The sequence below is a fragment of the Rhinolophus sinicus genome, linkage group LG02 (genome assembly GCF_036562045.2).
Source record: "Rhinolophus sinicus isolate RSC01 linkage group LG02, ASM3656204v1, whole genome shotgun sequence".
Taxonomy (NCBI): domain Eukaryota; kingdom Metazoa; phylum Chordata; class Mammalia; order Chiroptera; family Rhinolophidae; genus Rhinolophus; species Rhinolophus sinicus.
In genome coordinates this window covers 140,632,667-140,657,466 of record NC_133752.1, presented here as the reverse complement: position 1 = coordinate 140,657,466, position 24,800 = coordinate 140,632,667, and the positions used below count along the sequence as shown (strand labels likewise).

The following is a 24,800-nucleotide window of genomic DNA, read 5'->3' as shown; positions in this document are numbered from 1 at the left end:
CTTGATGAGAAAAGAAGCATTTGTGAACAGACAGGAGGCATTGCTGGCAGCCACCTTTGGAGACAATCTACCACAGCTTTCAAGAGGTAATCTGATAAGCTAAGTAAGCACTGCTCATGAGAAAATGGTAGAAGACTCCTCTAATCTTCAGGTAGCTAATTCAAGGATCCATTCCTTTTAATGTGTTTGTACTACTGAATGGGGAAGAGGAGGCATCATAATATTAGGGTATAAGTGAAGGTAAAAAGAGCTGGGGAGATTTTGCAACAAAATCATTCTAAATATGAATGTTTTCTATCTAGTCAGTGCTTCTGAACTAAGCTTCAGATAAGCTCTGGCCTACTTTTAGCTTTCTTTATGAATCAATACTTTGATTAACCTTGTGTTGATATTTTCTAGATTACTTTTAACTTCCTGGACTTGAGAACTCAGCAGAATTAGCACTCTTTGATGTCTTATCCCACCTGTTAAGGTTACTTTTCTCTAAAAGGTGGTACATTTTACTAACACTTTGTAGTACTTAAAATGTTTAAGTGAGTAAGGAGAGTCTTGACTTTTACTGTCTTTAGTAAGAATATTAGTCACTAGCCATCTCACTTAAGAATATCTCTTGGGATAAAGGGATCAATTCAACAAGAGGACATAACCTTTGTATTATAAATATTTGTGTACCCAACATAGGGGTACCTAAATATATAAAGCAAATGTTTACAGACATAAAAGGAATAATAGAGAACATAACAATAATAGTAAGGAACTTCAATACCCCACTTACTTGAATGGATAGGTCATCAAGACAGAAAATCAATTTAAAAACATTGGTCTGAAATGACACATTTAGACCAGATGGAATTAGCATATATATATATATATATGTATATGTATATGTATATGTATATATATATATATATATATATATATATGTATATATGTATATATATGTATATGTATACAGATATTCCATCCAAAAGCAACAGAATACTCATTCTTCTCAAGTGCACATGGAACATTCTCCAGGACAAATCATATATTAGGCCACAAAACAAGTCTCAACAAATTTAAGAAGATTTAAAATCTTATCATGCATATTTTCTGACCATAGTGGTATGAAACTAGAAATCAATTTTAACAAGACTGGAACATTCACAAATATGTGGAGATTATAAAACAACATGCTCCAGAACAACCAGTGAGCAAATGAAGAAATCAAAAACAATATCAAGAAATACCTTGATACAAATGAAATGGAAATACAACATACAAAACATGGGACACAGCAAAAGCAGTTGTAAGAGGGAAGTGCATAGCAATAAATGCCTATCTCAGGAAACAAGAAAAATCTCCAATAAATGGATTAAAGACTTGAATGTAAAACCTGAAAACATAAAACTCCTAGAAGAAAACATCATTAATAAGCTCCTTGACATCGGTCTTAGCAATGATTTTTTTTGGATTTAACAACAAAAGTGAAGGTAACAAAAGCAAAAATAACCGTGAGACTGTATCAAACTATAAAGTTTCTGCATGGCAAAGGAAACCATCAACAAAATGAAAAGACAGCCTATAAAATGGGAGGAAATATTTGCAAATCATGTATCTGATAAGGGGTTAAAATGCAAAACATATAAAGAACTCGTGCAACTCAATAAAAAGCAAACAAACAATTAGCAAATGGGCAAAGGATCTAAATAGACATTTTTCCAAAGAAGACACAGTTGGCCACCAGGTATAAGAAAAGATGTTCAACATCACTAATCAATCAGGCAAATGCAAATCAAAACTACAATGAGATATCACCTCAAACCTGTTACAATGGCTATTATCGAAAAGACAAGAAGTAACAAATATTGGCAAAGATGTGGAGAAAAGGGAACACTTGTGCATTATTGGTGGGAATATAAATTGCTGCGGCCACCACAGAAAACAGTACGGAGATTCCCCAAAAAAATTACAAACAGAACTACCATATGATCCAGCAATCCCACTTCTGGGTTATTTATTGAAACAAAACGAAAACACTAACTCAAAAAAGATATATGCACACTCATGTTTACTGCAGCATTATATACAATAGCCAACACATGGAAACAACCTAAATGTCCATTGACTGATGAATGGGTAAAGAAAATGACAAACACACACACACACACTCACACAAAAATATTATTCAGCCATAAAAAGAATATAATCTTGCCATTTGTAACACTGAGGACTCTGAGGGCACTATACTAAGCAAAGAAAGTCAGACAAAGACTAATTCCATATGATCTCACTTAGATGTGGAGTCTTAAAAAAAAATAACTCAGAAATACAGAGAACGAATTGGTAGTTGTCAGAGGTGGGGTGGGGGATGGACACAATGCGTGAAGGTCATCAAAAGGTGCAAACTTCCAGTTATTAAATAAGTAAGTCACGGGTATGTAATGTGCAGCACGGTCACTATAGTTAAAAATACTGCATTGCATATTTAAATGTTGCTAAGGGAGCAGAGACCTTAAAAGATCTCATAACAAGGAAAAAATAATTCTGTAACTAAGTACGGTGATGGATGTTAACCAGACTTATTGTGGCGATCAATTCACAATATATCCAAATATCAAAACATTAGGTTGTATACCTGGAACTAATATTATACGTCAATTATTACCTCAATAAAATAAAATAAAAAGAATACCTCTTGGGAGTAATATCCATGGCCGCCGGTCTTCTGGTGACACTGTTGAAATGTACAGCCTTTACTGCTATTCCTGTGAAGATGTGTAGTGCTGGCATCCATTCCCTTTTGATTTTCTTTTAAGTCTGTTCACAGTTGATTAACTCTATATTAGGCGATACACTCACCATTCCATTACCTGATATGAAGAAACTTCATAGTGAATTGAAGAAATGACACACAAGTTTTGCTAAAGGTGTCCTATATACATATATATATTTTATTTTAAAATGTCATTGAGCAGATACATTTCTTTAGTTTTCCAGGGAACATTGGACCTAAGTTTCAAAACACAAAATAGATCCCCATTACTAAATAGTTTTCACTTTTGGGTTACAAAGGTCAAGGTTTCACAATCACAACGCATAGAGGTACATGGTTCTGAAACCATTTTCAGGTAGAGGCCTCTCATTCACTGTATGTAGGGTACTTTTGGAAACCCAGACCTTATGATACATTCTTTACAAACAATTCCACCGTAGGCTTCCCCGAGTCTCCAGAAGAAACAAAGAAAATGGAGGCAAAAACAAGAGTACAAGAGTAACCTCAGGGGTCCCCAAACAAACACAAAATACTGTGGAAGATCGGAAGAGTGGAGGACATGAGCTTCTCCTTCAAGTACATCACAGTAGAAAACAACAGAACATATACAGCCTCATTCGGTCACTGTCTACCTGGTCTGTACATGAACAAAACTTCATCTAATACACAGAGGAAAAATTAAAGCTATTTACACAGATAACATTGTGGATTAGAAAGTGCAGTAATCCCCAGACTGGCACTCACATCTGACAAAGAGCTGCCACGGTGCTCACAGAAGAGGCAAGTCGGGCTGCTCGTGTAGTGTCCTTTGCAAAGCCCCAGTGTACAGACATAAGCCACATCACCCACCACCCACACGACACCACAGCTTGCTCGGCAAGGTGGGCTACGTATAGTGTGCAGGCTGCAAAATTTCTCTCTAATTGTAAATCCTCAAAAATCCAAGTTTCTAACGTATAATTTTTACTATTTTCTTAGATCTGGTAACTTTTTGGGTCGGCCTGGTTGTTCTTTGCAGACAAGGACTCTCATTGCTTTCTCCAAGTATCCCAGAAGCACTAACGCACTGAAAATAGAATCTCATGAAAGCCTAACATCCCCTCTGAAAAGAGTGGTGCTGCTAAGTCTTTAAGGAAAGGTTAGATCCTCAAACTGTGGTGGAAAGAAAACCAATGACCACCCGTGGCCATGTAAAGTTCACTGACAGATGAGAAAGGAGGTGAGATCAAGAGGAGAATCAGAGTTTTAAAGATGTGGGAGATTTTTTCCCAAGTGTTTCCATGCTAGTCTTGATAAGCCAAAATCCTTACCCGAATGGCCAAGATCTAAGGCCAAATTGGGTACTGGGGACTCTCATCCCTGCTCACCTATAGCTGTAAGAAGTAAATGAATACTTCAGAGTAAGAAGAGGGTGAGCATGGCTGACTTGACACAACCCATGGAGGTAAATTGCTAGGGATTAAAAAATTAAACACCCCAAATTTCTCAAAGCTGTGTATTGTGGAAAATAAGTGAAATTCACTTTTTGGGGGTTTGTCCTAGTAGACAGCTGAGTACCTGGCCTAGCCTGATTTTCCCCTCTCCCTTCCCACCCCAAGAATAGCAGTTATGTATGTACAACCACTGCAGACCTCGACCTCTGACTGCTGGCACTGCTCAGATTTCAGGTGTTCTGAGCTTTGGTTGTTGCCTGGGAAAATGCTGAAGAATGTGGATGGAGTGTGAGTTTGCTCTTTTTAACGAAGAGAGTGTCACCAAATATTCTAAAGAGTAGGGGCCAGCCCAACAATGAGATTTAGAACTGAAAGTCCCTTTCATTAAAGGAAGTGACCACACACACCCCAAGACAACAATAAAGACTTGACTAGAAATCAAAAGCTTTTTATTAAACTAGACTTCCTCTGAGGCTATGAGGGCAAGCAGATTTGGCTATAACTCAGATACACAAGATTTCAGAACCACATATAAATATGCTCTGCAGAATTTTGAGTGTGTTGCCTTTTGACCTATCCAGGAATGCACGAAGGGCCAACCTGTTATGTAGACACATTTACTGCTCTGGGATGGGATCACGTGGGGCCTGGGTGAAAAATAAAGCCAAAACCAAGTAAGCTCAATTCACAGAGCAATATCAATGCTGGGTAGATCTGCTTTAGGCATTAACAAATCATTTTTTTCCCATTTGATTTCTTCACCTCATTTGTAGTTTTCCTCCCATCCCCCAAACAGATTCATGGCTTCAGCTTGCTACTGAGACCTTTCCACCCAAGGGGGCTTATGAAAAGAATTCCTAGGTACCTTTCCAACTAAAATCAGTAGGACTAAATGCTCAACACTTTAGGGTAAGTTGAATAAGGAGGTTCCAGAGTTTTTCCTGAGACATGCCTTGGTAGTAAATGAATTGATGAATTGAGTAGGAAGTTGTCATGACATCTCCGTGATGTCTACACCCAAACTTTGTCTCTGGTGGCTCAGCTAAAACTAGTGAAGCTCAAGTTAGGGCCCAGATAGAAGCCCAGGACAGGAAATAAATGAACGGTCATGGGAACACAGGAGAGAGGTGACTACTTGTGAGAACAGCTTCCTAAAGCTGGTGGCTCAGTCCTCCAAGGAAAACTTTCTCAAGTTTCCAGTTTGTACGTGGCTTTGAGAGTCAGGGCAGGAACAGAAAATGGACCACATGGTTGTAGGGGGTCTTCATGTTTTCCCATGGTGCATAGTCTGCCAGAGAAACAAACAGTTTACCACAAACTTCTGTCCACAGAGATGTTTGGAGTACCTAAGATTTACCAAAGGAGGAGGGAAGCTGTCAGATGAAGAGGACTCCTGACAAGGTTGCAGTCCAATTCTTTCCAGGCGACATTTTAGTATATGTGCTGCCGAAGCGAGCACGCAGGCGACATTTTGACAACCACCTGGTGGGTGACTTGCCAAGTAGTTGCCACACTATGTGATGAACACACTCCTGAGTAGGAAGGCTCCAGGCCATTCCTAAGAAAATATATATGCAGGCGATTAACTGTCCCAAAAGAATGGTTCCTGTCCTCTCCCCTGGGGGAGGGACTCAGACAAACATGAGAACTGGAATTGCCTCTCCAGCATTTTGGGGGTCACACCAATGACCTTTTACTTCACTGGGTGGGAAGAATGTTTTAATTACAAAAAGTTGTCAAGATGGCGGTGATACCACAAGCTCTGCAGGAAGAAGATTTGGTAATTGGACATTGATGTACCAGGTCCCCCAATGCAGAGAAGCAATCTGAGAGATAGAAGTGATTTCCAAATATCTATCTTGCGATTCCTCCTGGCAGTGAAGCAGCAGGTAGGTCTGGTCTGTCTACTGCTTCTGCTGCTCTTCTGAGGAACACCCAGAGGTGGAGTAAAAGTGAGAAGAGGGCTCTGAGTCGTTGGGTAGCTGGGACATGATTCCGTGGAGAAGGGGCAGGCGTACAGCATGAGAATGACCGGTCAACCTAATTCAAATTCAGTTTTATTAAAAGGTCATTCTGAGTGGTCCTGGTCCAAAGATGATGGGGAGAGTAGGCCTACTGCCCCTTGACAGACTCTGACACTTACATGTTTGGAGTGGGCTTGGGGACAGTCATAGCCCATGGAACCTGGATCCAAAATGGAGGGACAGCCCTGAAGTGAGGTATGGAGAACTGACTGATAGAAGGAACGTCCTATCCTGCTCTATTAAACACTGCTTCACGCGTGTCCCCATGGCATAGCGGCGGGTGGACACGCCATTCCAGAAATGAAAACCCAGACTCAGAAACAAACAGAGAAACCTCAAGCCACACAAGGGGGACCCTAGAAGACAATAGAGGAGCTGTTGGTCCAAAGAAACACCCAAAATTTTCATGAAAACACATTGATTTAGTGAGAAAATGCAACTTGGGAACAAATGATTACACAACAAAGACAGCTCTCTGTTAGCCAGGGCACTGTTCCAGGTGGTTGCCTGGGTGGTGTGGGCTACAGGATATGGGACAGCCGGGGCTGGACTCTGACACACACATCCCTCAGCAAGGAGTTGGAAAGTCCCAGCCAGGCCTGCTCTATGGAAGGGAAACAATTACGATTTAAGGAATATCCTCCCATCCCCAAATCCCTGCCTCCCCCCATCAGCATCATGAAAACAGACACACACACACACACACACACACACACACACACACACACACACAGATGGCATTCCCTGAAATAAATCTCAGGCTTACTAGAAGGTGGGCACTCACACTTTCTGAGGCATGATCCCCAACTTTCCAATGCAGCACTTTTAACCTGTAGAGAAATTTGCAGCTGGACAGGCTGAAGAGTCTTCTGCCAGTTAAACCTGAAAATGGCTGCTCCAGCGACTAGATAAAATAAATATTATGTGTGTACCCAACATAGGCAGTGGCCACCTAGGAGGCCTAGTAAAGGAACCAAAAGAAACACAACACTCAGTAGCAGCCTTTATGTTTAGTTTTTGTTGAGAATCCAGACCTTTTATACTAAAGAGGAAACCGAAACCTAAGGATCCTCTTGAAGCACAGCCAGAGAGGCCTTTCAGCAGCAAACTCCCCACCTGGGCTGGGAAGAGGTGGCATCACCCGGAACGCTGCTGGGGCACTCCCAGGCCCGCCCTGCCAAGAGGTACCCCAGCTTTCTTCCTTCTGTTCTTCCACTTCCTTGGACCGTTTTCATGACAGTTTGTTTCCATGTATTAAAGGAATGACATATACAGATATGTCGTCTCCTGAGCCCAGTCGGTCATTAGATATCCGCCATCCTCTGTCCTTCAGGACACCACGGGCACGCATCACCAGGTCCTGAGCTGCCAGTGTGTACCTGTGCAGGAAGAAGCAGGAATGAGACCATCAGTGCAGCCTCAGGCAAAAGCTGGGGTCAGGCAAGGCTAGAAAGGAAGCATCACTACAGCCATGTAAATAGTTTTCACATATCCTTGAAGTCTCAAAAAACCTACGGCATCCTTTCCCCAAATGTGGGATGCCTAATGTAAATTATTTTTTAGATGGTAGATGGACAAGACATAAGCTATATTAAATAATCTCCTAAATTGTTCCACTGGTCAGTCTTCTTTTGAGGTTTTTGATGATACCAAGGAGAGTCTCAGTTTGGTGCTAGTGTATTGTTAACATTGATCTGCTCAGGCTCAACTTTCCATGGCAAACAGTGTCTAGCTAAAAAAGTACATGGGAAAAAGAAGAGCTTTTATTTTTAGTATGTCACATTCCTTTTAGGACAAAGGATAGTCATTTTCACTTATGGTAAGGGTACATTTCCTTTTAAAATAAATTTGTTCTTTTAAAGTGAGTCAATTTAAAAAAATATTAATGATTTACATGTACAGTAGGAATATAATGAAAATGTGAAGGTTTTAATTAGTAATGACAGATAGACCTCGGTGTGGGTGAGCTGTTCCACCCATTCTTATCAATGCCACAGTCTCCTCTTGACCAGTGTAAGTACATTGAGGGATCCCCCAAGAATTTGAAAATAGGATTGCTCATTGAGATTTAAGCTGTAACTTAAGCAAAAGAATGACTATGCTATAAGCTGATGGAAATATTAACATCTAGAGAAAGACTGATGCGGGTGGGAGGTGATTTGGGTGGATGTGGGCCTAGGTTAGCCTTGAGGCATAAAAGAATGAGACAAAACATCGGCAGGTGTCTATTCAAATAAGAATCTTAGCCGACAGACTTAAAAGAAATTTAGTTCCACTGGTAGGACCATATTTAGTGTGGATGGATTACTCTCTTAGCCTATGCCATTGAACGTGATTCACCATTACTCTGATTTCATGTTCACCAAATAACCTGATTGTGCTTTGCCTCCCCATGGAGGCCTGCCTACAGGGAAGGAATGAGCTAGTCATTTGTCCTTTAAGAATGTCAGTCAGTTATATTTTTACACAAATGTCAATTGGTGTTTTGATTTGCAGATCGATCTTGTAAGGTTGGTGAAGGTAAGCCCAGCTCTGATAATGAATCTGTTGTCTGTTGATTCAATGAGTTTCTAAACCTGAAAAGCTATAAGCCAGAGTCTGGTAAATCACCAAGATTATAAATGTCACCCTACGAGGAAGGCCTTTTGGAAGCCAGCCTCTAGGCCTTGAACACGAGACCACACCAGTATTACTAGTGGCCTTTCCCTATTTGGAACACCTCAGCCATGTTTTCAGAACTGTGAGTTATGGAATTCAGAACACCAGAAGTCTCCATTCCTTCTGTTAAAACCCTTTATGCATTTATAGTTTTCATGTTAAAAGACCTGCATCTAGCCCCATCATTACATTAAGACCAAGGCCTATGGCGAATGATCTCAGGATTGTTAAGATTCTAGGTTGTAGAATTTTTGAAACACAAGTTTATTTATACAACCCAGGTAGCAGACAGAAGTGTAGCATACACTACAGGTGGCAGAGCAGAGGCTATTTTAGTTAATCAGGTAATAAATGCCTTTTCTTCTAGATGCTGGGTGGTGGGTAGGAAGGAGAGGTAACCCCCTTTTTCTACTGGCATTGAGACAATTATCAGCTTTGAGGCAGCAATCTCAAAGTTACATCTCTCAGGGTTAAACACTTAAGGGAAGATACAGCCAGTTAGCCCTCTCAGCACTCTCCTGGTGTGATCAGGAAATAAACAGAAAGGCCTCCAAAGAGGCCAAATAAATGTCCCCAAATTCACATATTGCAGCTCATATACTATATTCTAAAGAGCCTCTCAGAAGCACACCCCAGGTTACTTGGTTTTATATTAAATTGTATATCTGAGCTATGACCACATAGGGAAAGACTACCAGGAATATCAGGGTGTTTGTTATCCTGGTGATTGACCAGGGTTTGGTCCTTAGCCTTTCAAGTTTAGAAACCTGGCTGAGTCAGTACACAGAGTAGATTCATCTCTCAGGGTTGAACACACCTTAACCCATCTCATAAGCAGACTAGTCATAGAAAAAATATGGCATGTTATGGGAAAAGATGGCCGACAGCAAAAGAAACATACTCAGATGTCAAAAAACAGTTAAAGGAATTCAAGACAGCGCCTGTGGCTAGTCTAGAGGCAAATAACCTTATAGGCCTCAACAGGTACTGCAAGTCAAGGGGCAATGACAGAGATCAAGGTTAAACAATGTCTAACTGGTTATTTAAGTCATGAAGGAATATCGTTCATAGTTAAAGGAAAGAGACCACCCTGATATTGCTATCACTGGTGACTTTGGATATTTTTAAAATGGCCAAAATTAGCTTTGGTATTTTAAAAAGCAGCATTAGGTCACCTAGAAAAGATGGTTACCCAGGAAACTAATTTCCCTGAGGGCTCTAGCTAATTTAAGGTTTTCTTCTTAAAAATGGTTATTGCCTATTTCAAAGTAACTTCCCTTGAGCCTGAATTTTCTCTTCACCATCCATTCTGTCTTCCCTTAGGTGCTGAATGTCTTGAGAGAGAAATCCATTCTTGCTTCCTCGATTTCTTCCCATTTTCTTCCTTAATGTCTTACCAGTAAGCCCAACACCCTACTAATCTGTCCTCTTAACGCTAGATCTAAAGGCTTCTTCTCAATACTATTCGGCTCACCCTTTCTCCAGCACAGTTACATCTTCTTTGTCCTTGAAGTCTCCTATCTTTTCTTCTTGAATCCTCCTTTCTTTTTGGAGCTTCCATGCCTTTACACACTTCAAGTTTTCCTCCTGTGTCTGCTCTTCTGTGACACATGGCACAAGTTCTTCTCTCCAATGTTCCTTCTTTATTTCCTTTGTAGACCCCAATTAAGACTTCGGAAGAAGTCAATAAATCTTATTTTCATTTCCAAGGTGGGTCTTTCCCATCTATCATCCTTAGTTAATGGTATCCCCAGTCTCTTCTGCAAGAAATCAATCATTTTCAATGCTACCTTCTTACTCCGATATTTTTCAATAATAAAATCCACACGGCAGAGTAAACTTTGTACTATTCTAAACTTTGTACTATTTTAAGTAGATTGCATTAGTGGTACATGGCTAATTAAAATCTAACCTTAGAGTAATTAAGATGTAAGTTAAATCTGTTTCTGCCATCATTCATACATATAAGACAAACACACACTTATTTTGTATTTTCTATTTATTGTTTTCTTTCCTTTATTCCAGCTTTCTATTAGGTTGATAGCTTCCTTTAATACATTTTTCTTCCCTCTACTAGTTAGAAGTGTTAGTTTACTGTTTCTGTTCTTTTAGCATTTATGCTTAAATATTTTTTGAGTTTTTATTTTTCAATTACAGTTGACATACAATATATTAATTTTTAATTACATGTCAATATTTATGTCTGCCTCCTGAAAATAAAAGGATCTTAGAATGCCTTTTTTCATCTTCCATGTTACTACCTATTATTTTAATATCACCTTGTTTTTAAGACTCTATTAGCCATTATCATCATTTATAACTTATGTAAAGAAACCAACATACTAACTTTTTTTGCTGTTTGAAGGCCATTCCTTCCTTCTGGATTTGATTCTCTCCTGCTGAAGTACATTTTTAGTAATTCTTTTAACAAGGGCTTGTGAGGGATAAACTTACCCAGTGTTCAGACCACAAAATTCTTTATTTTTGCCTTTAATCTTGGGTGATAGATTTCTTGGGTACAGAATACTAGATTGACCATTATTTTCCCTAAGCAGTTTGGAGATAATATTTCATTTACTTCTGACTTCTTTTGTTGAGGAGAAGTCTGTCTTGTATCATGTCTTTGTAAGTATATGTCTTTTCTCACTGGTAGTTTTTCAAGTTTTTTTGTTGTTGTTTTATTGTTGATGGTATGAAGTCCCACTAAGACATAACAATGAGGACTCCTTTATTTATTTATCATGGTTGGAAATTAGTTTTACTTCTTCAAACTGAGAAGATATTTGACTGTGGAAAATTCTCTGCAATTAACTTTTTAAATATTGCTTCCCCTCTTTTTTCTTTTTTCAATTAACTCCTATTAGATCTTATTTACCTTCCAGATTTGTTTCTTTTCTTTTTTTTTTCAATCTGTGATATCTTTCAAGTCACCTGTTCCTGCTTTAGCAGTTACTAGCCAATCCATTCAGTGAGTTACTTTATTTTAATGACATATTTTTCACCGTTATGAGTTTCTATTTTGTTTTTGTTTTCCAAATCTATACCTCTTCTTACCATTTGATTCTATTGCACATGTTTGAAATTTCTCTCAACCTGTTCTGTTAGGTTTTCTTGGCGGGGGGTGGGGTGGTGGGTGAAGCCTGGAGGGAAGGCTCCATTGTATCAAACTAGTTTTTCATGGTGGGTTTAAAGGTAAGATATAAGCTTCTCCTCAGTAGGGTCTAAACGTAGTAAACACTATATGCCCTGGGTTATCTACAGAGATTTGAAAATTTGTCTTTACTGGGGGACACGATGGGTTTTGCAGTCCTAGACCATGTTTTGGTAATTTCTTGGCTCAGGATCTCCATACCATAGGAGTGGTGCTAGGTTTCGCTTCACACTTTTACTGTGTGGTGGGCCTATGCTGCTAATTCCCTCTCCTTTCAGAACCTCAATTTTGTCAGCCTCTAGCCATCATCCAGGTATCCATTTGCTTCAGGGAAGGACAGCCCCAACCTGAGCAGGAAGCTTAGGGAGAATCTCTAGGTCCTTTTCTACCAACTTTGTTGCCAGGAGCACGGATTCCTCCACACGACTTCTCTTTGCCAGGCTTCTCTGGTGAATGTGATGCCCCCCTCCACCCCGCCCTTTAAAAGAGCAGTCTGTTTGGACAACTGAAGGGATGGAATAGATGCTGCATTCAGTAACTTAACAGTTCAAATGAACTCTAGGACCAGTTTCCTGATATTTCCTACCAGTAATGAAATGAAATCAGAGACAGGTAAAATGAGGCCACTTACAGGTGTCTTTCCTCAACACAACCCCAGGAATCCAGCTCTTGGCAGGTTTTTTTTTTTTTTTTTGGTTTTTTTGCCAGGGCTCCAATATTCAGGCAGGCTGGTAGCCATTTTAGCGCTCATTGGCATCCATATAACAGAGTCAACTTGCCCAGGCATGAAATCATTAGCAAGGTTGCTTTATTTATCAAGACTGTTTTATATCAAAACTGATACAAGACGAAACAACTTTGTCTGGATGGAAAAAACTGCTTCTCTTCTCTCCCATTTTGTTCTCCAATTCCTGTCTGCCAAGGGCTGTCTGGTTTGGTGACAATGAAAGAAATGGCTTAATGTGACAGTAAAATAGGAGGGCTCTGCTGATTTTGGTACTGAGGCTGAACACAAGTCTGTGTACATGTGCCACAGACTGAGGGGGTGCAGGGAGCAGCGGGAGAAAATTTGAGTCAAAACATGAAATACAAGTTCAGAATATATGGGTGAGTAGCAAAGAAGAATGTGCAGCTGCAGGTCGTGAAAGGGAAGTGGATTCAGTGACGCACCAGCCGAGACTGTGAGGCGGGCTGAGGAGCCTGCAATCTGGAAGCAGGATGTGGAGCCACGTAGCCGCGACTGAAGGCCTCATTCAGATTCCTGGGCAGACATCAGAGAATGGCTGGGGCCGTCTGAAGTACTCCCTCGCTCCTAACGAAGAGTCTCCCTGGGAGACAAGTTTTGTATTTGGAGAACATCTTTCTTCTCTGGCTGAAGCTTTCAATATTGATCAGCAAAGCTCTGCTGAAAGAAATGGCTGCCGGGGAGGGACCTGACTTGGCACAGTCCACAGGGCTTGGCTCACAGGCTTCCTCGGAGCTCCGAGCGGGAGGGAGCAGAGAAAGGCCAGCAGGGAAGGGAAGAAAAACAAAAAAGCAAGAGGGGCTGAAGAACTATGGGAAGGCCAGAAGCTCCTTTCACAACCACTGACTCTAATGTCTGGGTGGAAGGAGACCGATAAATCCTTAATTGTCTCTGCTGTCCTTGCCATTTCTGTGGCAGTTCTTAGTTCTTTTACTTCTTCAGTGGAGCATACAAAGGGCTCGGGGTGGGTGTGGGTTGCCTAGGGTCCAATCCTGGCTTTACCACCGCCCAGATGGGTGGTTCTGGAAAAATTCCTCAGCCTCTTGGAGCCCCTCTTTTCTTCCTTGTAAATCTGGAATAATGATAGTGCAGACCTCAAAGGTTCCTGCCAGAGTAAACAAGAGCCTTCCATAAAGCATTCAGCACAGTACCCGGCATTTGGTCAGGGGTCAAGAAACGAGAGCTATCATTTTCCTCATTAGACAGCAAATGCCTTTCTCTTTCCCAAGAGTTTTGCCTTAAGTCATCCACCTCTTGTAGAGTCTTGTTTCCCAGGCCCACATCTGATTCAGCACTGGTGTCAAAAATGTCTATTTCAGGCCCTCAGGCTGTAAGCATGCCTTTAAGTCTTTAATAGTTCTAGTTGGGAGGGAACTTCTCTTTGCCATTTGGATGGTACAGACCGGGTCTTACAAGAGGGAGGGTAGGTGACAGGAACTGGGGAATTAATGGGTTCCAAATATTTGCATATAAAAGGCAGCCTCCATCTGCTGATGCCCTGCAGGAATAGAGTATGATGGGAACAGGAGGAGGAATCCCCTTTGCATTCTGAGCAGGCCTCTTAGATTTAGGAGGTAGAAAAGCTCTCGCAAGCGTTGGAAAGTTGGCAGGGATCTATGGTGGGGGTGTGGGGGGGAGGGAGGTGACTTGGAGAGGGCGCTTTGTTGTGCTCAGACCCTGGCAGCTCATCCTGGAAGAGGCATGTCTTGGGCTCACTGCTGGGAGCTGAGTCACACATGTCCCCTGCCTTGCTCTGAAGCCACTGAAGCTGCTCACACCATTTCTGTCCCCTGCCCTAGGTGCAGGGACCCCACTCAGGTAGAATTTACGGAGACACTAGAATAATGACAGCTGCTGTTCTCTGCCACACTGTTAGTGTGTCCTTCGGGGGATGGTGCGCCAGCAGCTGCAAACTCACAGACTGGGGAGAGCCTTCCGCCCCCACAGAAGAGGGTAAGAATGCCTACCAGGCCTTGGCACCGGCTCCCTGGTTTCTTAGGTGGTGCATGTTTATTTTAGTCCGAATCCCAAAGGGCAACATTTCAATATGAGGGGGCATAACAGACCATTTCCTTCTCAGTCCTCCCTGGCAAGCCCTTTAAAATGCCCTCATGTAGCAGCTAAGTGGCCACACCGCTCTGCTCCAAGGGCCACACAAACAGCACCGAGTGAAGATGGGCCTGGCCATGTGCTGTCCAGAGGCTGTCATGTGCAGGGTCACAGGCTGACTTCTAAATTCCCACAGGTCTGAATATGCTCAACATTGAAAAAGAAACACAAATGCACATTTTGTTTCATCTTCAACCACCAGATCAAACACACATGAATTCGTTTGTAAGACCTGTAATGGATGGAGTCCTTTCTTTTTGCATTTGAATCATAGTTTTTAAAAACCATATGGTGCTGGTAGAAATTAGCTCAGCGAGCTCATGGAAAGATTTCATAAAAAGAACCTTTGTCTTTTGCCAAACTAAATTTCATATTATCAAGGTAATACAAACTAGCATTTAATGCCTACATTAATATCCTGCTGCCAGTGTCGGTGGGTGTTTTACTATTAACTTTCTGCTGATGACTCTCTACCTCATCGAGGCACACAGTTATCTGAGCCACGGAGGAAATGGATGTGACGAACGGCATTCGAAACGTGACCATGAAGACAGCTTCTCTCATTAGGAAAATGCTCTATAGAGTTTCCAGTATATTGGCACTTACAGACTTAATAAGCTACTTGAGTGTCATGGCCGGGGGAGTGAGGGTCATTATGTCCAAGTTACAAAGATGAGATTTCCTGACCGGTTTTGGAGATTGAAGGCCTGGGCAGCAAATCGTCACCAAGTTTTGCCTGGGCATGTGGAGTGTGAATCTATGCCATGTTTTCATGTTTGGTTAACTGTTCTTTGGCCCTCGTTCCTCTTGGCTTTGCTCATGCCCTTTTCCTTTAGTAATATTAATAATTTATTCCTTTCTTCCAAAATACCAAGCATCTTCTTTGAGTGTTTATATACTTGCGTCCATTTTAAATATCTTTCCAAGAGACCGACTTGCAAACTTCCAGCCTTACAGAGGGTCAATCCTGAGTATTTTGCCTCAGAAAACCCCTGCCAGGCTTTTCTCAGAGCATCCTCTACAAATGGTGCAGGATCTTTAGGCAGCAAAAGAAAATTTTACTGGAATTATACAGAACTACAGGTTGTACAGGCCAACCCCCATGACTTCCAACAGCCCTGCTCTAGGATGGTAGCTTGGTATATTTCCTATAAGCAGTTCATTGCATGACTCCACAAAGGATTCACAGAACTGCCAACTCTGCTACACTTCAGGGCAAACTTCAATAAAAAGAAAGAAAAAACCCCACCGCACTCACATTCTGGCTTGTCTACAAAGCCTCCTTTTAATTTTCTAGTTCCTTTGTCAAGACAGTTGAAACCCGTAAAAGGACTTAATAAAATACACTGGTGTCAAGAAGATCATACAACTAATGTTTATCCATCTCTGCCTGAGAAGACGGTGTAAGGGTCAGAACTTTGCAAACACTATGCTGACCATCTCTTCCCTCATAACACACTCTAGAGGGGGAGATGGTATTTTAACTTTCTTACTGGGAAGGATGTCATCAGAGGAAGACAATGCTGGCAGTTTTTTGAGAATGACTGTCGCTAAGAGGAAAAAAGAAAAGAAAAAAACCTACACACAACATAAAAGCCAAATAATCAAACAGCAAAACCCAGAAGTCCTGCCTGTCACAGGGCAAAGGCCCTGCCCCTTTCTGTCCTAAATTTCTAGAAAAAAAATAGGCAAACCTGGCAAAACTCAAAGTCAAATAGGCCCATCCAAAACCTCACATGAAGGCACATTTTGTTCTTCTCACTTGCTTTGTTGTCTTTCCTTTCTCTCAGGCTGCCCACCCTGGAGAATACATCTTTCCTTTCTCATTTTCTGTAAAACAATAGGTTGACCTCATTTGGTCAGCCTCCTCAGGCTTGGACCCAGGAGTCCCCCACTCCCTCCACTCCCATGATTAAATAGGCCAACCTGTGGTCCTGGGCTACAGTTGGGGAGAAATGAATTCTTCTGCCCAAGGAAGAGCTCACAGAGCCTTTAGAATTATGGTGGGTCTTGCTTCATCACAAAATTATGACTTAGGCTAAAACGTATTAGGATAACTGACTTTCCCTCATATTTCTATTTTGCATGACAAGATCAAAGCAGCTCCCAGTCGGGAGGGCACCATCAGGCAACCCCCTGCCATGGCTTCTGGCACTGAGCTCTCCATTCATGGGCCTCCCAAGGAGACCCACTAATCAGGGCACAAGTGTGGTGCCCTCCGTCCAAATTACACACAGATATGTGCAACTGTGTCACACACGAAAGAACATCACTTTATATAATTCCCAAGTCATGCGTGTGAAATGAAGTTTCTCCAATTTTCCAAAATAGCTTAAATTACTAAGGAACACACGGGTAGAGAGAAAACAATCCACATCTTATGTTTTCACCATCAGCTTGTACAGAATGTTTTCTGAGTGAATGAATTGCATACGTTCTGTACCATTGCCCCAGACTTCCTTTCCGACAACTCGTTTTCATATTCATCCATCTTGTGATCGGGCCTGCTTACCTCTCCCACCTCACTTGCTGTCACTACTGCACACTAAGCCCGGTCAGACTGACTGTTGGGTCCCTGGATGCGTTATGTTCTCCCTGCCCAAGCCCACCTCACCCCTACGTTGCCCGGCTTATACTTACTTATTCGTCAGGTAGATGTTTGGACATCTCTTGCTCTAGGTTAGACACCTCTCTTTAATCACTCATATTGTTTAACTTCCTTATGCTTCTATAACCCTCTCGAGACTTTAAACTCCACGAGGGCAGGGACCAGGTCTGTTTTCTTCAGATTCTTCCCCAGTGTCTGGCAGGCCTGGGCTCATAAAATAGGTCCTGAACATTTCCCAGATGGATGAATCTGCGTGGGAGTTATTTGGCAGAGGGACACCTTTGCCTCTAAGTTCTGACTGTCTTCAGATCTCAAAAACCACCAGAATTTTTCTGTCTTCCAGCCTGGTATTAGGTGTTAGCAATAAAACTGCTCATCTTGTAACTTTTTTTTTCAACTCTTATCTGTGTGATACAGGGTTCATTCTCAGGCTTTGGTTTGTCATCTTCCCTGAACGGCAAACTGAAAACCTTTTTCTTTCCTGCCCCGTTTGTTCCATGGAGGTCTCTGTGAGCCCTGCCGCTGCAGGTGACAGATCTCAGGAAGCCGGGAGCCTGCTCTGACCTGGCATGCGTCTGGCCAGCAACAACACTGCCCATAGGTTACCACTCCCTGGAGGGCAGCCGTGTTGCCATGGAGAGAGGGCTGGTGAGCAAGACCAGGCAGGTTTGGAGAGATGAAAAAAACGTGCTTGGGTGCCTTTGTACTCATACCTGCCAGCTGGCTTTGCAAAGCTTTGTAAAAATCATCACAATAGAGAAGAACAACATAAGAATGTTGGCAACAAGCAGGATGGAAACCACAGATTAAAACTAGAAACTCAACGGGAGAGAAATATATCCAAATTTAAATAAAAGAATCTTTAATTACAGTACCATCAATTCCTTTCCACCTGAGTAAAATTATACTAGACAATTGAAGGAAGAGAGAGACATTCTAGCCTCACTCTTCCTGAAGGAATTTCTTTGTTGCGAAATATATGAAACATACAAAAACAGCAACAATGCAGAATAACAACAACAAACACCCATTAGTGCTGACTATGTATATAGCACGCACTTCATTTTATACACACGAATGAGATTAGTACTGCTGGAACCCCCGTTTTATGGATGAGGCACCTCAGGCTCTGAAGGATTAAGAGACTTCTCCAAGGTCACAAATCTAGAAGGAGGAGAACCAGGATTGGAGCTCAGGCAGTCTGACTGCAGACTGAGTGCTTTCAACCGCTAGACTACGCCACGTCTCATTGTTTGCATACAAATGAACGTATATAACATATTACAGTTCAAAACTACCACAAACCATCACGTACCCGTCATCTAGCTAAAAGGAGCAGAAAATTACCAATAAGTGTCTTGGAAACTCGCTCTGGGCCCCTCCTTAAGCACATGTCTCCCTGGGCCACCTCTCCTCCCACAGCAAGTATTATACTGAATTTTGGGTTAATAATCTTGCTTTTTCTTCTAGTTTTGATATCTGTCCCTCTAAATGACATATTGTTAGTTTTCTACTTCATGTAAGTAGAATCATAATATGTGTATTCTCCTATGACTTGCTTATTAAACTCAGTATCATGCTTTTGAGAGTCTTCCCTGGGAAAAGAGCACAAATCTGGTTCATTCTCTTTCTGAGCTGTATTCTATTCTTTGTTTATCCATCCTATGATGGAACGTGTACATTGCTTCATTTTTGTAATAAAACCAATTCTGTGGATATGTTTTTGCAAGACTCAAATTGTAGCAGCATCCGAATCACCGGGATGGTTTGTTAAAACACAAACGGCTGGGTCCTACCACTGGAGTTTTATTTAGTAGATTTGGGGTGGGCATTGAGAATTTGCATACCTAACAAGGTCTCAGATGATGCTGATGACACGTGGCCCAAAGACCACACTTTCAGATCCTGGGTATAGACCTAGGAGTAGGACAGGAAATGTGTATGCCCAGCTTACCAGGTACGTCAGTCTGGCTTCAGAGTCTACAAATTCACAAATCCATCTGCAATTGTTCCACATATTTTTAATTTGTACTTCTCTATTTAAGTTGAGTATTTCTGGCATATATTTATTGGCCATTAATGACTGTTTGATTCTTGCTCATATTTCTACTGTTTTGTGTGTGTGTTCTTAATATGTGAGATTTCATTATATTGCATAGATATCAATTCCTTTTCAGTTATACAAGTTGTAAAAATTTCTCAGTTCCCGGCTTATCCTTTTACTTTCTTTATGTTGTCTTTTGAAGAACCAAAATTTGGTAATTCCCTACTCTGAGTTCATGAAGATAATCTCCTATACGCTATTTTGTAAAAGTTGTATTTATTTTGCCTTTCACGTTTAGGTCTTAATTTGCTTAGACTTGATTTTAGTGTACAGTGCAAGGAAAGTATCAAATTTGAACTTTTTCTACATATTTTCATTGTTCTGATTTTGTCTTAATATCTAGAAGGGTAAGATCCATACAGAAATGTCACAAATATTCTTGGCATTTTGTTCTTCCATGTACATCTAGAATCAGCTTATGAAGTTCCATAAAAACGCCATTGGAATTTTGATTATAATTGTACTGATGCTATAGATTAATTTAGGGAGAATTAATATATTTACAATGTTCCTATTAAGAAATATGTATATATTCATAATATCCTCCTGTATTTAATTGCGGCTACATATGGGTTATTACTGTTTTTTTATTCCTAATATTGTTTGTCACCCACCTCCCCTCTTATGGGAAATTTCATCTGCTTTGTTAGTTTTGCTTTTGGGGGGAGATTTTATTTTATGGTAAAATATATATAACAAAATTTAGCATTTTAACCATTTCAGATATACAGTTCTGTGACATTAAGTACATTCACATTGCTGTGCAACCATCACCACCATTCATCTCTAGAACTTTTTCATCTTCCCAAGCAGAAACTGTGTACCCATTAAACACCACGTCCCCATCCTCTCACCACCTGCCCCCGGCAGCCACCATTTCACTTTCTGTCTCTATAAATTTGACTACTCTACGTACCTCATATAAATGGCATCATACAATATTTATCCTTCTGTGACTGGATTATTTCACTTAGCATGTCTTCATGGTCCATCCGTTTTGTAGCATGTGTGAGAGTTTCTTTCCTTTTTAAGGCTGATTTAACATTCCATTGCATGTATATACCACCCACATTTTGTTGATTCATTCATTCGTCTACAGACACTTGGGTTACTTCTACCTTTTTGCTACTGTGGATAATGCTGCTATAAACATGGGTATACAGACATCTCTTTGAGTCTCTGCTTTCACTTCTTTTGGGTATATAACCACAAGTAGAATTGCTGGATCATAGGGAAATTATATGTTTAATTTTTTTAAGGAACCACCATACAGTTTTCCACAGCTGTACAATTTTACATTCTCAGCAGCAATGTATAAGGGTTCCATTTTCTCCACATCCTCACCAACACTTGTTATTCTCTCTGTGTGTGTGTGTGTGTGTGTGTGTGTGTGTGTAAAAATAGCCATCCTAGTGAGTGTGAGGTGGTATCCCATTGTGGTTTTGATTTGTATTTCTCGAACGTGTTATTTCAAAGAATCATATTTTGGCTTTGTCATTTATTTTTATTATATATTTGTTCTCTATTTTGTTATATTTAATGTTTCTCTCTATTACTTCTCCTGGGTTTATTGTGCTACTTTCACTTTTTTTTCTTTTTTTTTTAAAGGAGGGCGCAGCTCACAGTGGTCCACGCAGGGATCGAACCAGCAACCTTGGTGCTACCAGCGCCATGCTCCAACAAACTGAACGAACCAGCCACCCCTGCTTTCACTTTTTAAATAAGATGCTATTGTTGAAGTCAGGGCCACAGACCTAAACTCTTAAATGAGGACTGTTGTTTACTAGTAGCCTGCACACGGAAAAGAACACACAACCTACAAAGAGATAGCTCCTCTCCTTTGGCTCCTCAGAACCTCAAAGCTACAAAAATTCTTTTCAGCCTGTTTATGTGGATCATATAGGCAGAAGTCGCCCAGTAACACGAGTCAGGCCTCAAGGCAGTCCGCTGAGAAATATCTTTCTCTGTGGTTAAGGGTCTCCCTTTCGTTTTCTGTGCTCAGGGGTCCGGAGTTTGTGGGAAAGGGCTCCTTGCGATACAGGGAGGAGCTCTGGGAAAAGTTACCCTACGACATGGAGCAGATATAGTCTGCTGGCAAGTCAGAGGTGAGTGGATCTCCATCTTGCATAACTCATCAAATTAGGGAAAAAAGGCTCAAAATTCAGCCTTTAAAATTTTGACATGCAGTATTTTTAATGTTCAGGCCCAAGTAATTTCTAATTTGTATTGTAATTTTTTAAATTTATAAGTTGTTTGAAGTTTGGTTTTTAAATCCCACGTGGACTGTCTCTCCCTTGGCCAGTTTGAAAGTTACATTGTCTATTCTTTTCATAGTTTTCTTAGTTATTTAAACACATTTACTTAAAGTCAAAAGTTGAACACTTGAACCTCTTCTCAAATAGAATCACAGCATAATTTAACTGATTACGATTCCCTCTTGCCCCCCTTATGCTGTTTTTATTCAGTATTTTAATTCTATCATTTTAATACCACATGTTAGGCATTCTTCCTGTTTTATATAGTCAAGGTTTGTTTAAATATACCTACATAGTTCCTAATATCTTAGCTTAATAATCCATCTTACTTTTCAGATCTTCCACCTGGGACCATATCTTCTTCTTATCTGAGCACATCCTTCGGAAGAGGTTGGCGGGCAATAAAATTTCTCAGTTTTTGTTTTGCCTCAAAGTGTCTTTACTGATATTTTTACTACATGTGAAAGTTCTAAAAATTGAATTCTTTTCTTAGCCAACTGAATGAAGATAGATGTAATTCCACTGTCATTTAGCTCTTATTGTTTCAAAAAAGTTAGCTGTTGGTCTAAATGCTATTCCTTTTATCTTTCTAGCTCTTTTAGTATCTTTTTGGTTTAAAGTTCTTCAGTTTCATTATGAAATATCTACTATAATTTTCATTTCTGCTTGAGCTTTGTTGGGTTTTCTGGATCTTAAGTATAGTATCATTCAACAATTCCAGAACTTTTCTTTTTCTTCCCATCTTCGATAGTATTTCCTTTTGGAACTCTATTTTCTACATCTTAGGTTATTCTCCTAGTCTCTTAATCTCATTTCACATTTCCCTTTCTCTGTGTCTCTCTGAGCCATATTCTGGATTATTCAGATCAATTTCCAGTTCACTAGTGTTCTTTTCAACAGTCTCTAATATCTTTAATTGAGTGAATTTTTAGTTCCTATTTTTACATTTTTCATCTCTAGAAGTTCTATTTCCTCATTTTAAAAATTGGTGCAGACATTTTGGTAGTCTTTTGTCTTTGTTCATATTTTCAATGCTCTTAAAAACATTTCTGATTCAAAAATCTTTATGCACTCCTATGTTTATTGCAGCACTATACACAATAGCCAAGACATGGAAACAACCGAAATGCCCATCGGTAGATGAGTAGATTAAGAAACTGGTACATTTATACAATGGAGTATTACTCAGCCATAAAGAAGAAATAAATCTTACCATTTGCAACAACATGGATGGACCTAGAGAACATTACGTTAAGTGAAATAAGTCAGGCAGAGAAAGACAAATACCATATGATCTCACTTATATGTGGAATCTAAAGAAAAGAATAAGTGAATGAACTAATCAGAAACAGTTTTGTAGACATAGAGGAAAAACTGAGGGTTGCTAGATAGGAGGGGGGGTGGGGATAAGGGGGAAGGTGAGGGGATTAGAAAACAGTAACCACAGGATGGCCACGGGGTTCTGAATATTAATTTGGGGAATGTAATCAATAATGTTATAAAGATTTTGTAGGGTATCCGATGGACACATGTCCCATTTGGGAGACCACTTCAGGGATGATGTAGATGCCTGATCACTGCACTGTACACCTGAAGCTGAACAATAATGAATGCCAACTATAATTTTATATATATATATATATATATATATATATATATATATTTACAAGAAGTGGAGTACAGCATTAGGAATAGAGACAGTGGAAATGTAATGGCTCTGTGCAATGTCAAAGGGATAGTGGATGGGGGGAGGCGGGTTCACACAGTGTGAGGGATATCAAAGATAAACCTCTAAGTATTACTTTGTCTTGTGTACCTGAAACTAATAAAAAATTTAAAAAAAAAAAACATTTCTGGAACATGTTAAAATATTTATTTAGATTTTTGACTGGTAAATCCAATAATGAAGTATTTTCAGTTCCACCTCTGCTGTTTGTTGTTTCTGCTGGCTTTTACTCATAGTGATTTGTTTCCTTGTGTTCTGAGTGAAAGCTGCCTTTCTCCAGAGGGGAGTTCTGTTTATTTCTGAGAGTCGCTTGGGGTTGTCTAGGATATTTACATTGCTATTATGCTATAAAGGAATACCTACTTTAATCTCTCTCTCCTTTCTCAATGCTTCTCAAAAGAAACAATTCCCCAGTGGGTGAAAATATATGCGGGGAGCATCTGCTATCACTCTTATCAGGAGAATCACAAATTAGATTATTCCCACTTTGGATGATATGAACTAAGACACTAAAATATCTTACAAATCAAATTCTTTACCACTTGTATTTAGGTTCAACTTAAGGAGGTTTTTATCCTCCTTTGGCTGTGAAAGTACCTCTCATAGGAAATGAAGTCCCTTCTGCTCTCTGATTTCTAAACCATCCATATCAGCTCTACTACACATCATGAATGGTTAAATTGCAAGATTATTATTTATTTCAGTCACATCATGAAACACTGCTCAAGGAATAACCCTACAGTCACAGAAATGCACCAACCTGTGAGGGTCGTCTGGATCACAGTTAGGAAGAAACTGAGTGATTGCTTCTGCCACTTCTTCATTTGATAAGACATCCCAGAGTCCATCAGTGGCCAGGATCAGCACATCATCTGCTCCGTGCTCATATTTGGCGAGATCGTAGACTCTGACCTGAAAACAACAGGAATAGTCCTACTTAAGAAGGTGGGAGCACATTATTCCCCTAACAAGCTGGCTTCTGATTTCCCTTCCCTTTTCATGCCCAGCCTAGTGGTTTTCAGGTATGCATTGTGAGGTACTTGTTTGTGTAGTAAGCTTTCTGGCCAGAGGTAGCTTTCTTTGGAGATTTGCTGTATAGGCATTTGGGACCCAACAGGTGGGCTTAATAGTTTGACACAGAAGAAAGTGACTGAAAATGTAATACCTGAGATGTAGCTGGAATACTGACTTACAGTAGATGCTAATGATGGCCAGAGGAGCAGCGAGAGGTT

General features: G+C 40.4%; 1 protein-coding gene across 1 annotated transcript in view; it reads right to left on the bottom strand.

Moving 5' to 3' along the window:
- Positions 1–2,912: 2,912 nt before the first annotated feature.
- The window catches only part of PPM1H (protein phosphatase, Mg2+/Mn2+ dependent 1H), a 236,017-nt gene continuing 214,129 nt past the window's right edge, over positions 2,913–24,800 (bottom strand). The window contains exons 9-10 of the mRNA XM_019732426.2: positions 24,329–24,480; positions 2,913–7,591 (exon numbers count right to left, since the gene is read on the bottom strand). Of these exons, the coding sequence (XP_019587985.1) occupies positions 7,444–7,591; positions 24,329–24,480 (300 nt within the window). The 3' untranslated portion in view covers positions 2,913–7,443. The remainder of the gene's footprint in view (positions 7,592–24,328; positions 24,481–24,800) is intronic.